Source organism: Emys orbicularis, chromosome 1, assembly GCF_028017835.1.
Source record: "Emys orbicularis isolate rEmyOrb1 chromosome 1, rEmyOrb1.hap1, whole genome shotgun sequence".
Classification (NCBI taxonomy): domain Eukaryota; kingdom Metazoa; phylum Chordata; order Testudines; family Emydidae; genus Emys; species Emys orbicularis.
In genome coordinates, this window is record NC_088683.1 from 49,957,192 (window position 1) to 49,972,579 (window position 15,388).

At 40.0% G+C, this 15,388-nt stretch overlaps 1 protein-coding gene across 3 annotated transcripts in view; it reads right to left on the minus strand.

Annotated features, from left to right (window-relative positions):
• ST7 (suppression of tumorigenicity 7) overlaps window positions 1-15,388 on the minus strand; it is a 242,127-nt gene that overhangs the window by 13,411 nt on the left and 213,328 nt on the right. For 2 of the 3 annotated variants that reach the window (XM_065405260.1, XM_065405241.1), the window contains 2 exons: window positions 8,619-8,769; window positions 666-758 (listed from right to left, as the gene is read on the minus strand). In XM_065405260.1, the coding sequence (XP_065261332.1) occupies window positions 666-758; window positions 8,619-8,769 (244 nt within the window). The remainder of the gene's footprint in view (window positions 1-665; window positions 759-8,618; window positions 8,770-15,388) is intronic. The other variant, XM_065405250.1, reaches the window with a different exon arrangement.

The following is a 15,388-nucleotide window of genomic DNA, read 5'->3' on the forward strand; positions in this document are numbered from 1 at the left end:
CTCCAAGGGCAGGGGGCTATCTTTATATCTGTATCTTGCACAGCATTTAGAACACTCTTGGCGCTTTACAAAGTCATAATAATAAATGACTGGTGTAATTTCACATTAATATCTTTATAAGAATCACACACATCATTACATGAAGAAAACCCTCTTTGTGACTAGGCGTCTCTTACAATAGCTCTCTTACAAGAGGTCACAATAACTTGGTACTTGGTTAATGGTCCTTATGCAGGCTCAATCCTGCAGTCTTGGGAAGGCAAAACTGCCTTGAATTTAGATAGTGGTTTCCTGCATTAGGACTACAGGGCAGGACAACTGTATTTTTAGTTTGATGGTATGATATCCTAGATAAAGGAACAAACATACTTTATCTGTCTTGGCAAGAAAGAAACCATAGATTTTTAAAAGAAGTACATCCCCAAGGTAATCTGATTTTCTTTCTTTTTTGACATCAATGAAGATACCGAAAGCTTTATGAGCTGTAGCTATGAATTACCATTTTAACAATCAAGTGAACGCTCAAGATTCACTGTCAGCCAATCATTCTAATCTAGTGAACCCAATTTAAGAGTTATCAGTGGAGGCCAGTATTCCAGAACTGTGATAAACAACCCTTTGGTGCCAAGAACCAGGGATAAAAAAGAGAAAAAGTTCAGACTTACATGGAAGTAATTCTCTGTCTGCTGTTTCTGTACAAATGGGATATGGGTAAAAAAGGTGTCCTTTTTCCAAAGGATAGGGGATCATTCTGAAAGCTGAAAAAGACAAAAATAACACATTGGACAGTTTATTGTGAGTGCAGTATTTGCATGACATATTCAGCAAGGCACTTTACATGTATTAACAATTTTGAAAAGCAAAAACAAACTAAGCACTAAATCCAAAATTTTCATACTTGTGTGCCTACTATCAGGACACAAAATACTTATTTAACAGTCTAAATATGCATTTAGCCCTCAATCTGGCAAACACTTATCCACATATTTAATTTTTACTCACATCTATAGTCTCATTGGAGTCAGTGGGACCACTTTACAAGAGTCAAGTCAACCACATAACTATCTGTTTGCATGATCAATACCTAAATTTAGATATTTAAATTTGAAAATTTTGACTTAGCATTTTTAGAGTTTCCAAGACTTTTGAGATTCAGGGGGGAAAAAAGAGTAGCTATGGTACAGCAGCCCTACTTTATTTACAGAGAGAACCTCACAACAGTGTTACCAATTTGGGCCCAATACTTGCATTTTTCTGATCACCAAAAATGTCCACTGACTTTAGTGGGAGTTTTGCATGCAGGAAGAAAGCAGTATGGTGCCCCAATGAATAACCCAGGGTACACCTGCAACAAAACATGTAACAAACATTCCGCCAGTCAGGAGATATCTCCATGCTGCCAACATGATAATGTGGGTTGTATTTGTTCATTTGGCAATCTCAGCTTATTAAAGAATGATTAAAACCAGATTCCAGTAATGCATTCTTTTTAAATGTAGCAGAGCAAGGTTTCCAGCATGAACATTCAAGTATTATTTAATCTGTGACTTGATCTTTTGTATTTTTTAAAAATATACATAACATTTAAATCTAAAATAATAACAGAGAGGGAGGCAGATTGATTGCTAAATCTGTATTCTGATGATGTCATAGACCACCTGAGTTATACTCCTGTGGTTTATGGAACCATCAGAACCCTTGACTGAATTATAGTTTTGCAATCAATCCATCCTTTTCTATTATCCTATATGTTAGTCCCACTGTTAAGATGTCATCAACATGTTATTCTCACTATTCCTATGAACATCATTCATTGAAGCAATTTTTCCTCAACAGATGTCCTGTAAGTACTATATGCTGTAGGTGCAGAACACACACACACACACACACACACACACACACACACACACACACACACACACACACCCCAGTGCTCCATGATATATCTCACACAGGGCAACGAGGAATTGTATTAAGAATGAATGATTGCTATGTGCCACAATATTTTCAGTTGTAAATACTACATTTAAAATAATTGTGATTACATCCTACACTGTATTTTCAGTGTATTTGTTTAAAATACTAATAAACAAGAAAGAATGCTCTCAATGAAGAATGACGGTATTCCACTGTAATCAGCTTTAGCTAACATATGGGTTTTATTCTGGTGTCTGAATATTATTGAAAAATAAAAACATTATGTATGTGATTCCAGCCTTTGGAATGCAGTCAATCTACACCATAGTTATATTGCTCAAAGGTAAAAATGTCTTGCCAAAGAGCATATAAATCTCTCTAAACTCAAGGAGAGATCCTGTCCATTTACAGTTTGCTGAGGTAAATTTTTTTATCAATTTTCCTAAAGTAACAGAAATTTCTTAGAGATTAAAATATTAAAAACTCTCTGGTCCTTAGCTCTTCAGAAATGAAAGATTCATGCTGTTTCAATCAGTGATTTTAATATGAGGAAAGACTAGCATAGCACTGCTGGAAAATATAAAAGATAGATCTCTCTGCACAATACTGCAACCCATGTCAGACCCACTCTGAAAGAAACTAGAAACCTGTCTAAGCAGGACCAGCTTCTAGGAAAATGTTTAATGTGTTTTACTTTAACAATTTATATTACAAGATCTCCTTCAGGAAGTAATGAACCGAAATTGAAACTACAATAACACTGTTTAAACAAAATGTACTTTGATTGATGGGTGGTTTTATCTCAAGACCTTTTTAAATATAAACCCATGTGAATGCTTTAATACACAGCAAGACATATAGCGCTTTTTCATCTTCCAGATGCTTTCAAAGTGCTCTCCATAGCACTGGTGAGGCCTCAGACTTTAGGAAAGATGTGGACAAACTGGAGAGAGTCTGGAGAAGAGCAATAAAAGTGATAAAAGATTTAGAAAACCTGAGCTATGAGGAAAGGTTAAAAAAACTGGGCCTATTTAGTCTTGAGAAAAGAGACTGAGGGGAGACCTTATAACAGTCTTCATGTATATTAAGGGCTGTTATAAAAAGGACAGTGATCAATTGTCAAGTTGGGGAAAGACAATTCACCTCACAACAGATGTGACCAGAGGTCAGACCACATGTCCACTGAAGGTAGGACAGAGTAATAGGCTTAATCTGCAGCAAGGGAGATTTAGGTTAGATATTAAGAAAAACTTTCTAACCAGAAGGGTAGTTAAATTCTGGAATAGGATTCCAAGGGAGACTGTGAAATCCCTATCATTGGAGGTTTCTAAGAACAGGTTAGAAAAGACTTGCCAGGGATGATCTAGTTTACTTGGTCTTGCCTCAGTGCAGGGGGCTGGCCTAGATGACCTCTCAAGGTCCCTTCAAGCCCTACATTTTTGTGATTCTATGAATTAATTAACTATACTTTCTATTTTAAGCCCAGATTCCATGTGGTTTTTTCCTGGGAGCAAGTAAAGGGTGTGTTAGTGTGCACATGAAATAACCCCTCATTGGACCAAATCCTGACCCTTTGACTCTTTATTCCCATACGTGGGATCTCTGCACTAGCACAACCAACACTGAGGACAATCAGGCAATTTGGGCCATGGAATTGCTCTGCAGTTGGGACCTGAGCAGCAGCTGAAGGGAGCAGGAATCTCAAACAAATACTTTAACGTACTCTCCCAACTAGCCTCTCACAAATCTTGCCCCTCTTTCTTCCCTGTGGAGATTAGAGTAGGCCTGCAGCTGTAGTAAATCGGTGGGCAAGGTTTGGGCAGGGTCTCAGGGGCTGTGCCAACCTCCCTTTCTTTCCACCGATTTGCACAGTATATCTTCCTGCTGGATATGACTGGAGCAGTAGCCTAGTTTTCTCCCCTCGGAGTTGACCCAACAGATGCACTTGGATACATAGTGTCAGTGGTCTGACCACCAGTCACATGTCTGTTGTGCAGTGAATTGTCTTTTCCCACCTCATCAAATGAGAAGCCTAATAAAACTGAACACCAGTTGCATATTAAACAAGAGGGAGTGTGGTGTAAATAAGTATCTGGTTTGATTCCTGTGTAGTGGGGGGCGGGGGGGAGGAGCTTTCTCCCTGGAAGGATGACATGCCATAGCCATGCCTTCTCTGTTCACTTTCTGGTCTGCACTGGCTAGCTGTGGTCAGGGAGAAGAGATGGTTGCAGATGGCTCATCCTGCGGTAACTCTCCTCGTGGTCATCCTTACACTACCAGCAGCCCCTCAGCCTGACTTTTTCCTGCAAAATCCAGGTCTGAGTAGACCCCACAGAGTTTAAGGGACGGGCCTTTAAGTCATAATGTGAATTGACACAGAAATTTAGAAACATCAGTGTATTACTGAGGCCAATGAGTGGCAGAAATAGAACAGCACTTAAGAGTTCAGGGCTCCCTGCCCTGCGCTCATTCTATTAGGTGGCAATGCCACTACCAGCCGCCCCACATGGAACATTACTACATTTATAACTCTGTAAAGTGCTATCAACTTAACTGCACTTTAAAAGTCCCTGCAGAATTAAATAAAAGCACTTCACAGTGCCCCAATAGCCTGAGTACAAACCCAATATTCTAAGGCTTATGCCAACCAAAGAAATCTAACTTAATATTCTATTACATAAATGTGAAGAAACACCTAATGATCATTACTTCAGAACTACTGAATGAATTTCCTTCCAACCTGGCTTGTTCATTAGATCTCAATTAGATCTACAAAATAACCAAGGCTGAACAAAATTCATACAGCTCATATTGAATTATGTTTGCATACAATTTCTGATCACACCTTAAGGGGAATTGGTGGTGTTTATTTTACTACACACAGAACTCAGAAACGGCTGAACAGATTTTGCTGAATCTTTTAAACAAGCTTATCTTTGAACTGAGACCAAATTTGGAGAATTGTTGGCCAAAAGGAATTAATTGGCCAACATTAACAGTATTGAAGGAAGGGGTTTATATAAGAGAAGCTGCATTTCAAAATGAACTATTGCAGTCTTTATCACTCTCTCTAAAATGTAATATTTATATTCAGAGTAGGCTGGTAATGGTGTGTGTGTGTGTGTGTGTGTGTGTGTGTGTGTGTGTGTGTGTGTGTGTGTGTGTGTGTGTGTGTGTGTGTGTGAACTCCCTGCCCTACTACTGTATTATCTAACCCTATTGTCCACAAAACAATTCAGGTAACACAGAGGATAGCTAACAAACACAAAGTTGAATGGCAAAAGATACCATTACATTTGGGAGAAGAAAATCCGTTGTTTTCACCTTCATAGTTACCCTGGAGAATATGTGGTCAAATTTTAGGGACAGAGTCAGTAATGGGTCATTCATCTTGGAAAACTTTGAAACTCAGACATATGTGAAATTAAGGACTTTTCTGCATATAACACCTGCAACAAAACAACCTCCCATATTGCATCATTTGGGCTTTTGAGTTTTATTGCAAATGGAAGTGCATTTTGATTGGTGGAAAACTGAAACAATGCCAGGAAATGACCAATATTCCAATGTGATTATTATTATTATTATTATTATTAGTATTTTAAAACTAACTCTTTTCTGAATTGCAGAGTGCAGTTTTTTTTGGGGTGGGGTGGGGGGAGAGGGAGGCCTACAATTATTTCTTGGTTAAAAATACCACAGATCTTCCTGACTGCTAGGCCAATGAGGTTTTCTAGACATGTTTCAGTTAGAGCTTGCCATAGAAGGAACAATCTGCTTTCCTCCCAGAAGCAAATGTGAAAATGTACCTCAAAGTAATTTACTTTAAGAAATGCTAGTACTTATCTTTGTCCAAGTCCCACCCAGATAAAATTTAGTAATATGCGTTTTTAGGCATTAACTTCCTACATATAAGCTGGTAAAGTGACAGGGGCTGGTAATTTAAGTAACTTAATGGCATGCTATAATTTTAAGATATTATTGCTATGTAGATAGATATCAGTACAGAGAGCATCAGCAAGTGATTAAGTACTGCACTCATTGCTGCACTCAATGTACTGTACACTGCCAGGAAGAATTAGGACCCAGTTAAGTTTTTATTCCTCTGCCATGGTTCATATGAGTTTAAATTTTGGTAGAACAGAGATGCCAAGGAAGCTGTTTGCATATAAGTGACATGAAACTGACAGAATGATATAATACAATATAATCAAATGTTTAATTTACAACATCTATAAGAATATTAATGAAAGAAGAGATATGCAACTGAAAGATACCAATATAGGGCCAAACACTGAGCTCTTGACTCAGTTTTTACTTAGGCAAAATCCTATTAAAATAAATGGGAATCTGCCTGAGTGAGGAAGGAGTAAAAATTTGAATAAGGCCCTTTGGATTTGGCCCATTGTTTACATTTCTCTGAAATAGCTATGCAAAACGGATTACAGTTGTTCCTTTTAGAAGTTGGAAATGAATGGCCATTATTTTTATTGACCCCTGTGTAGGATAAAATACATTTTCAAGTAGCTATGGAGGGAAGAAAAAGAGAAAATAGTCAAACTGTAATTAGAGGTCCCATTGTTACAAAGCAAAGAATGCTTCAATAGGAACCTGAGCAAGAAATTACTATGAGCAATTATATGATCTTGTGGTAATGCCTTTCTGAATACAATTGCTATGAAATGATCAGTGGAGGAGAAGAAACAATACAGAATAGAAGAGGAAGAGACACCATCAAAAGTGAGCATTGGGAAGGAATAGGAGATGACAAAGGAAACAATGGAGGGGACTGAGCTGGGGATAAATAAGTAAGTAGTGAGAGAACAAGTAGAATACTGTAGTGTGTGTGTGTGTGTTTGTGTGTGTGTGAGAAAGAGAGAGAGAGACACACACACATACACACACACATGCGGGACAAACACAATGGAGCAAACCACACACAGCAAGGAAACTGAATTATTTATTGAGCATCACCAGTTTGCAGGGAGTGTGACAATACATAGACACAGATGCATCCCTTTCCCTCTAGATTAGACAAAATTCAGGCCAGTGGTTGATGAGAGGATGATTGACTTTAATTAATCTTGTGTAAAATATATTTCTTTGGTGGATTATCAGTGTGACAGGCATGGTGGGAAAGGTGTACTTTAACGGTGAGGTCTGAATGAAGACATAATGGAGAGAGAAAAACAGGACAGAAAGAATGGAACATAGGGAAGCTGCAAAGATGAGGGAAATCAGAAAAAGAACAGAGCAGAAAAGGGGAAGTGAAAGGTGATTACAGAAAAAAAAGTCACTATAGACAATCTCACCGAAGGTCATTCTAAACACCACTTTTTTAAAATTCCTGGGGGTTCTTTTTCAAGTGTACATAGTTATAAAGGTGAAAACACTTTACAAAATTAAAATTCAACACAGTTATTGAAAACACACAAAATATTTCAAATGTATTATCACCAGGGTGGAAAGAATAGAGCTTACTGAATACAAAACATTATGTTGATTTATTTGGTTTAATCATGATAATACACTTTATACTTTATAGTGTCTTCAGTATCAGGCTCTCAAATATTAATGAACTAAGCTCCACAAGTCTTCTGTGAAGAAAGAAATTATCATCCCAATTTTACCCTGAGAAAAATGAGGTACAGAAGATAAGTGATTTTGCTCAGTGTCACACAGCAAGTAGAACCCAGATCTCCTGAGTCTTCGGTGCTGTGCTTTAAGCACAAGGCTTTGCTTTCTTCCCCTTAGTTAAATGAAGGAAGTTTGTATTTGCAAACTGACAATGGTAAAGGTAAAACTGAACTCCAGATTAGTCACCCTAATGCAGTCCCTGGGGGGAATACTATAGTATATTAATCCTGGCCCAGAATTTGGAGACATAGTTCCATGGGGCATGATCCTACATTCCTTATGCTCCCAAAACTCACTGAGTTCAGCAGACTTTAGGGTTCCTCTGACATTATGCCAGCTGGGGATCACCAGAGCACAGTGGCACTGGCACTGCACCCTATTGCTCCTGGGAACATGACCCTTACACCAGGGGCAGAGTGGGAAGGAGGTGTTATAGGGGGATTCCATACATGTTGGGGAACCCTCAGCTGTCCAGTTAGGATAGTTTTACAGTCCCTTTGCATCTCTGTAGCAACACAAAGGGGCTGTATGTGGGGCCGGGATCTGTGTCAACAAGACTCAACAAAAAACCTACGCAGTTCTATTGAACAACAATATTATAGCTCATACAAACTTATCATAAAACTCTCCTCATTGTTAGTGGTATATTTCCTAGACAATATTTGGCTTTGTAATTAGCACAGAATTTGAGGGTCCAAAATTCATTAGAGGCCATTGACAGGGTTTGTTAACATTTAATTTTCCACAAAGGGAGTGGTTTACTGGTGTGAGAAGGAGGCTGGGAATCAGGACTCCTGTGTTCTCTTGCCAACTTTGCCAATAATTTTCCCTGCATGACCTGAAGAAAGGCAACTTGACCCATCTACAGAATGAAACAAGAATACATATCTACCACCCAGAGGTACTGTGAAGCTTAGTTCATTAGTGGTTTGAAGTGCTATGAACGCCTTAGATGGAAGGTGCTGCACCGTATAAATGATTATTTACTCATAATACTTCATGGAAATATGTGGTTAAATCGTTTCAATTCCTGTAAAATGTTTCTGAGAAAGAGAATTACTTACTGCCTTCCCACGTACAGTGTAAGAGATTCAGTGCCCCCTCTACCCTTTTCCAGTGCTGAAGGTGAAAGAAAGCATATGCTATTGCTTCACTGTCCCCTCTCTTCAGAATATGTTCAGGGGGCAGTATTAAGCTTTTCATTTCTAGTAGATACTGCAACAGAAAGAGAGAACACAATTATTTCAGATGTAATAATAAACACAGTAGCTGCTTGCAATTCCTCAATGCACACTGAAAGCTCTATTTCTCTAAAGTGCTTTTATTCCTAAGTGTTTCATCAAATATGTAACATCACAAACTGCACTTGAAGATAATTATTGAATTATCCCAAACACTAAAATATGCCACCAGATGGTTAATGTTGTGCTCTTCAGCTGTACTGGGGACCACAGAGAATTTCAAAATGAGATGTCTCTCTTATCAAAGGGAAAGAGAAATTTAAAAAACCCTCACACAACAGACAGGATGCTTGAATTACAACAGCTTTTGAATTAAAGTATTTATAATACAAGAAATGATGTGAGAAAGTAATGAGGTGCTTAAAAAATCTAGCCTCTCGCCAAAGAAATGGACAATAATTTTAGCTCATACACAAGGTCTTCATAAAACTATTTCCTTACAATCAGTGTATTATCAAGGATATGAATGTGGTAAAGTTTGCACCAGTGTCAGGATGGTGGGACAAAGGAGGACAGAAATGGACAGTGATTTTGGGTGCCTCAATTTTTGGGTGCCCAACATGAAACACCTGAAAACAACCTGATTTCCAGAGGATGGGTGTTCACCATTCAAGCTGGGCACCCAAAATCACTTCAGAAAACCTAGGCCAAGTTGTTTATTGCAACATGGGACATACCAATGTCTAACACACAGACAAGTTCCCCCAAATACAAAGTGACAGAAATCCCAAGAATGTCCACGATACAGCAGTAGTTAAAGCCCCCAAATCTGTCCAAATGGATGAGCTTCTCTGAGCCTCTATCTACATTCCCCATAAGTTCCATCTGCTGTGTGACTCTCAGACCAGCATATGACTCCTTCTGCTTTGGTGCTATCTGCCTAACAATTCTTTGAGAGAGAGAGGTATCTGTATTTTAAAGACTCCTCTCCTTTCCCAGCCTACCATGAAAGGGATGACAGGTAGTCTTTCCCTGTCTTTACATAGCCCACTTCAAGTAACGTACTCTTTCTTCTTTGCTGTAGAGCAAAGCGGCTCTGTGCCAGGACCTGGGTTCACCTTCAGGGAAGAAGACAAAAACTCTCCACAACCTGCTTCTTGGTCTTCTGAAACTGTATTAACCCAGTGTTTTTAGCACTGGGGAAAAGGGGAACTCTGACCTACCCTTCTCTCCGTCAGTTACAAGGCCTTAATGAAACTTAGATCAGGATGACAAGTTGAGTTTGTTATTAAACAATGACTTGTTCTTCTTTGAGACCCACTTCTGATTCCCCAATGACTTGTTTGGTCATGATGAAAGCAAAGGAATAAACAACCAAAGTGCTACTTCTAGGATGCAGAGCAGTAATAACCTTGCACCACAAAAGGGTGAGTTATGGGTATGTATAAATGTTTCTTGTTCTGCAAGTGCCAACAATGTGCTCAGCCCTGTATGATTCACTTATCAAGAAAGTGCTCTGCACAGAAAGTTTACAGTCTTGAACACAGACAAGATCCATTGGGAGATCTAGAGGACGGAGATACCTTGGATAAACCTCTTATCCTCCTGACCCTCTTAATCTAATATTTTCCATTTTTTTCTATTTGTGGGTGTTGTAGAAGAAGGGAATCTTTAGAAATACTTTAATAAAAATGTATGTGTGTGCATGTTCGTGGCAGGGGGAGCTAGCACATGGATACAGGGAGTGTATTCCATACATAAAGAGCGGCGTAGAAGAAGGTACGAAGATGGGAGTGGCAGAAGGAAATGAAGGTGTCATCAGGGCTAGGGTGATGCGGGTGAGGGAGAACACTGAACACCAATGGGAGACAAGATTCCAGTTCTAGACTGCAGTGGAGATAGGCAGGCTCTTGAAGGCTAGGATGAGAACTTTAAACTTGATACAACAGGCAATGGCCAGTGGGCTGATTTAAAGAGTGGGGTGACATGGTCAGATCCAAAGGCAAGGATAATGTTGGCTTCAGTGTTTGGATGGATTAGAAGCGAGTGATTTGGGTATCACAAAGGAAGAGAGAAATAACAATGGCTTCACAAGCACATTAGCCATCAGGATAGAAAGAAAGGGAGATTTTAGTAAGATTATGTTAAAAGAAACCACCAGATTTAGGCAGGCTGGATGTGTGGAGAGAAGGAGAAGGGAATTAGAGGGGACACCAAGATTGCAAGCCCGAGAGATAGAAAGGAGAAAGGTGGAAAAGTGAAGGTTGTAGGAGGTAAATGATTGAGCTCTGTTTTGGTCGTGTTGAGTGTGAGCTGGCAGTAGGCCCTCCAAGGCAATATGTAGGAGAGGCAGATGTGTGGGACTAGATGGAATGGGACAAAGCAAGCATTGAGATATAGACTTCTGAATCATCCATATGTAGAGGATTGTAGAAACCGGGTGAGCAGAGAAGGTAGACAAGAGATAAGGTGCAGGGGGAGAAGAGGAACATACTAAAAGAGAAACCTGCTGAGAAAGGAGGACAGGAGCTGCCAGAGGAGTCCCTGAAAGAGCAGTAAGGGAGACAGGAGGAGAACCATGAGAGAACATGGCTATGAAAGCAAAAGAAGGATAAGGCGTCAAGGGGAAAGGCGTGATCAACAGTAAAGAAGGCAGCAGAAAGGATGCAGTGAAGGCCCTGTGGCTTGGCGAGGAAGAGGTACTTTGAGCATCTGGTAAATATATTCTCAGTAGAATGGAGAGGGTGGAAGCCAGATTGGAGGGGATGCAGAAGTGAGTTAGAAGAGATGAAGTCAATGCAGCAGTTGAAAATGGACCATTTAATCTTGCCTGTTTGCAGAGCACCTAGCATGCTGTGGATGTTACCAGAAACAAGGAATAATTAGAGCTGGTCAGCAAAGGGAAGAGAAAAATTGCGAACATTTCTGCACAATTTCCTCCATGTTCTTTGACACAATTTCAAAAACTTTGAAATTTTCAGACCAGCTATACTACTGCTATTGCTAATATATAGGGCCCTACCAAATTCATGGCCATGAAAAACACATCACAGACCATGAAATCTGGTCTCCCTTGGGAAATCTGGTCTTTTGTGTACTTTTACCCTATGCTATAGGCAAGGGATCGGCAACCTTTCAGAAGTGGTGTGCCGAGTCTTCATTTATTCACTCTAATTTAAGGTTTCCCATGCCAGTAATACATTTTAACATTTTTAGAAGGTCTCTTTCTATAAGTCTATAATATATAACTAAACTATTGTTGTATGTAAAGTAAATACGGTTTTTAAAATGTTCAAGAAGCTTCATTTAAAATTTAATTAAAATGCAGAGCCCCCCAGACCGGTGGCCAGGACCCTGGCAGTGTGAGTGCCACTGAAAATCAGCTCGCGTGCCGCCTTCGGCACGCGTGCCATTGGTTGCCTACCCCTGCTATAGGCAGTGTTTCTCAAACTGGGGGTCCTGACCCAAAAGACTCCAAGGCTATTTTAGAGGGTTGCAGTATTGCCACCCTTACTTCTGCGCTGCCTTCAGAGCTGGGCTCCCAGCCAGCAGCCGCCACTCTCCGGCCACCCAGCTCTGAAGGCAGCACGGAAGTAAGGGTGGTAATACCATGACGCCTTTACAACAGCCTTCTGACCCCCTTTAGCATTGGGACCCCAGTTTGAGAAACGTTGACTAAAGGGCTTTACATGTTTATATTTTACCATTTTAAAATACATATTCCTGCTTTGTTACAACCCCGTGTAATTTAAGATTTAAATATCTGAAACTGTGAAATTCCAGATTTTTTAAATGCTATGACTGTGAAATTTATGAAAATGGATTGTGAATTTGGTAAGGCCATGCTAATGTGGGATGGTAGAAAGGTTACTGTGATACTCAGATGATAGATGTTCCTGTTTTAATGGAATATTATGATCTGCTACCAAAATATGGTTTCTATATCCCACACCTGAATATGTATTTTGCATGGGGGTTGTCTGCGCTCTGAGAACATCCTCACAGATAGAGAAAGCAATACAGTCTTGGTTTAAGAGCTGTTATAATACATGGAGCTATTTGATGACCTATATCAGAACTTTGGAGCGGTGAGCAGACTGGTTTTGGTGGGAGTAGGGAAATGCATTCACCAGGGGAATAAGTTGATGACAAAGGGTTGATTGAACATAAGCCAGAGATGCATGACAAGGGAGCCCAGCATGATGGACTAGAAACATGCTCTCTCTGAGGTAACTGAAGGTAGACAGCCTGCCTGGTAAGCTTATAGCAAAGATCAATCCTAGACAAGAAAGAAATGTGGTTAACTTTGTTTTGTCTGTAAATCTCCTTTTTACTCTGTGCTTTTACTCTACTATTTAAGTATCTTGTTTTTGAAGAAACAGCTGTTGTGTGTCACACTGGTCATCTGCCTTCAAAAAGAGAATCAAGCCAGTGCCCCACCCCACACCCAGAAGTGCTTGTCAAGTTAAAAGGGGCTGGGAATGCAGACACCTACCCTGGCTTTGGTCTGGAAGGACAAGGATTGCAAAATCCACCGCAGGGCAGAGGGAGTGGAAAGAGCTGAACAGGCACTCACTAAGGGCCAAGTTAGAGACCAAAGTGAAATGGGTGTAGGGGGGCATAATCCTTTCACAGTCACGTTCATGGGCTGGTTTTGAGAATGGAGGACACTAGGCCATGCTTGTATGCAGAGCAAATGGGAGGCAGAAGAGAGGAAAAGATTGAGGGCGAGAGTAAGTGTTAGGCGTGGTGGGTCAATAACCCCGAAGGGATGGGGTTGAGAGGACAGGTGCAGAGGAAACAAATGTGATGTCAGAGTCAGCAAAGGGTAAGAAGGAAAGGAAGAGGCGGAATCAGAGGGGAAGGAGAAGAAGGGGGGGAGTTATTACAGGGAAGCCATCACAGATTTTATAAATCTTCTGCTTGAAAAAATCGGGTAGGACCTGGGCAGATGAGGAAAGGGGCTTAAAGAATAGGAAAAGGTGAATAAGTGTGTAATTCCAGGAGGGAGAAGTAGTGCTGTTTTTGATGTAGACAACAGTACTGAAGGAGGGGAGGATGAATTTGCCGTGGAGGAAGTCTGTGTGATACTTGGATTTTACCTAGAGACTTTCAACTGCACATGTGAGAACAGCAGGTGGACTGGTTTGGGAGCAAACATTTAATCGGATGGATAGTTTGGTGTGGGAGGGGAGTCAAAGGAATCAAGGGCTGCACACAGAGTGGAATGAAAAGTTGACTCCAGACTCATCAGTCATGAGAGATGGGATGCCTCTGGGCTGCAGAGAAGTCAGAAATGTTTCTTATCGGTTCCCTTAAAATGATGTTACTGCATATTTCAAAGCAAAGATTCCACCTTTTAGCAGAAAGGAGCACATCTGCATTAACTACAAAGCATTATCTTGATTTTTACAATTTTAGAATATCTAACTCCTATCTCAGTGTTCTCTTTTGCAACTATTAGAATAAGTGGCAAGACAGATTCTTAACATTTAAATATTTGAATTAAAGGAAAAATTAAAAGCCTTACAAAGATACTTCATTATCTGGAGAAGAACAAATATAACAGCAGTGCCTTTTCCCAAAGAATTCTTGGATTAAATCTTGTTACTTTGATTCCTACCTACTGTTTGTTGTCTCCTCATGGTCACAAAAATTAAATTAAATTAAAAATAACAGATACAAAACAAGAAAACTCCTGAAAATTGCTAATAAATATTGGACCCAATAATTAACTGTGATGATATATACAATTATACTCCCACTCCATGTTATTCCTAGTTCCAAAAATGACAATACTCAGAAGATATTTCTAACAGCCGTTGGCCTGAAGGTGCAGCACTCAGTACCACACACGATCAGGGTTGGTGGTGGTTACTTTCCCAAACATGGACTCAATCTTGCAAGTCATTTGGGTGAAATTCACCCTTGTGCAGAAGGTTGGCACAAGGCCTCCACGTGACTGAAATCCTATTAAGCCCTCAGAACAAGTCTTGTTCTGCACTTGGGTCAATTCCACCCTCTGTGCACAGAACTGCCAATGTTTCAATGGAAGTTCCCCATATGGAGGTCATGCAGGAACAGGTCCTGGTTTAATGTCAAGATGAGAGCTGGGTGGAGAATGGCAATTCCATTTCTTGAAGAATTTTGAGATTTTGAAATTTGATTTCGTTCCAAGTTAGAACCACCCCCTAAAATGTTGAATTTCCCTGCAAAACAGAATTATTGTTCTCTCCCCAGCTTCACTGGCATCCTGGCTCCAGGGATCAATGCAAGATCAAAAGTTGGCGAATGAAAAAAAAAAAAAAAAAAAAGCCTCCCAGTTGGGCCCATCAACAGTCTGACACTACACTAGACTAGAAGCAGTTCCAAATGCAGATGAAAAGTCGATTAACAGGCTAAATAGGCAACATATCAAAGAGACAGCTTTCAGAGTAGCAGCCGTGTTAGTCTGTATCCGCAAAAAGAACAGGAGTACTTGTGGCACCTTAGAGACTAACAAATTTATTTGAGCATAAGTTTTTGTGGCTGTAGCTCATCTTAATTAATTAGCCTCTTAGAGTTGGTAGGGCAACTCCCACCTTTTCATGTTCTCTGTATGTATATATATCTCCTTATTATATGTTCCATTCTATGCATCCGATGAAGTGGGT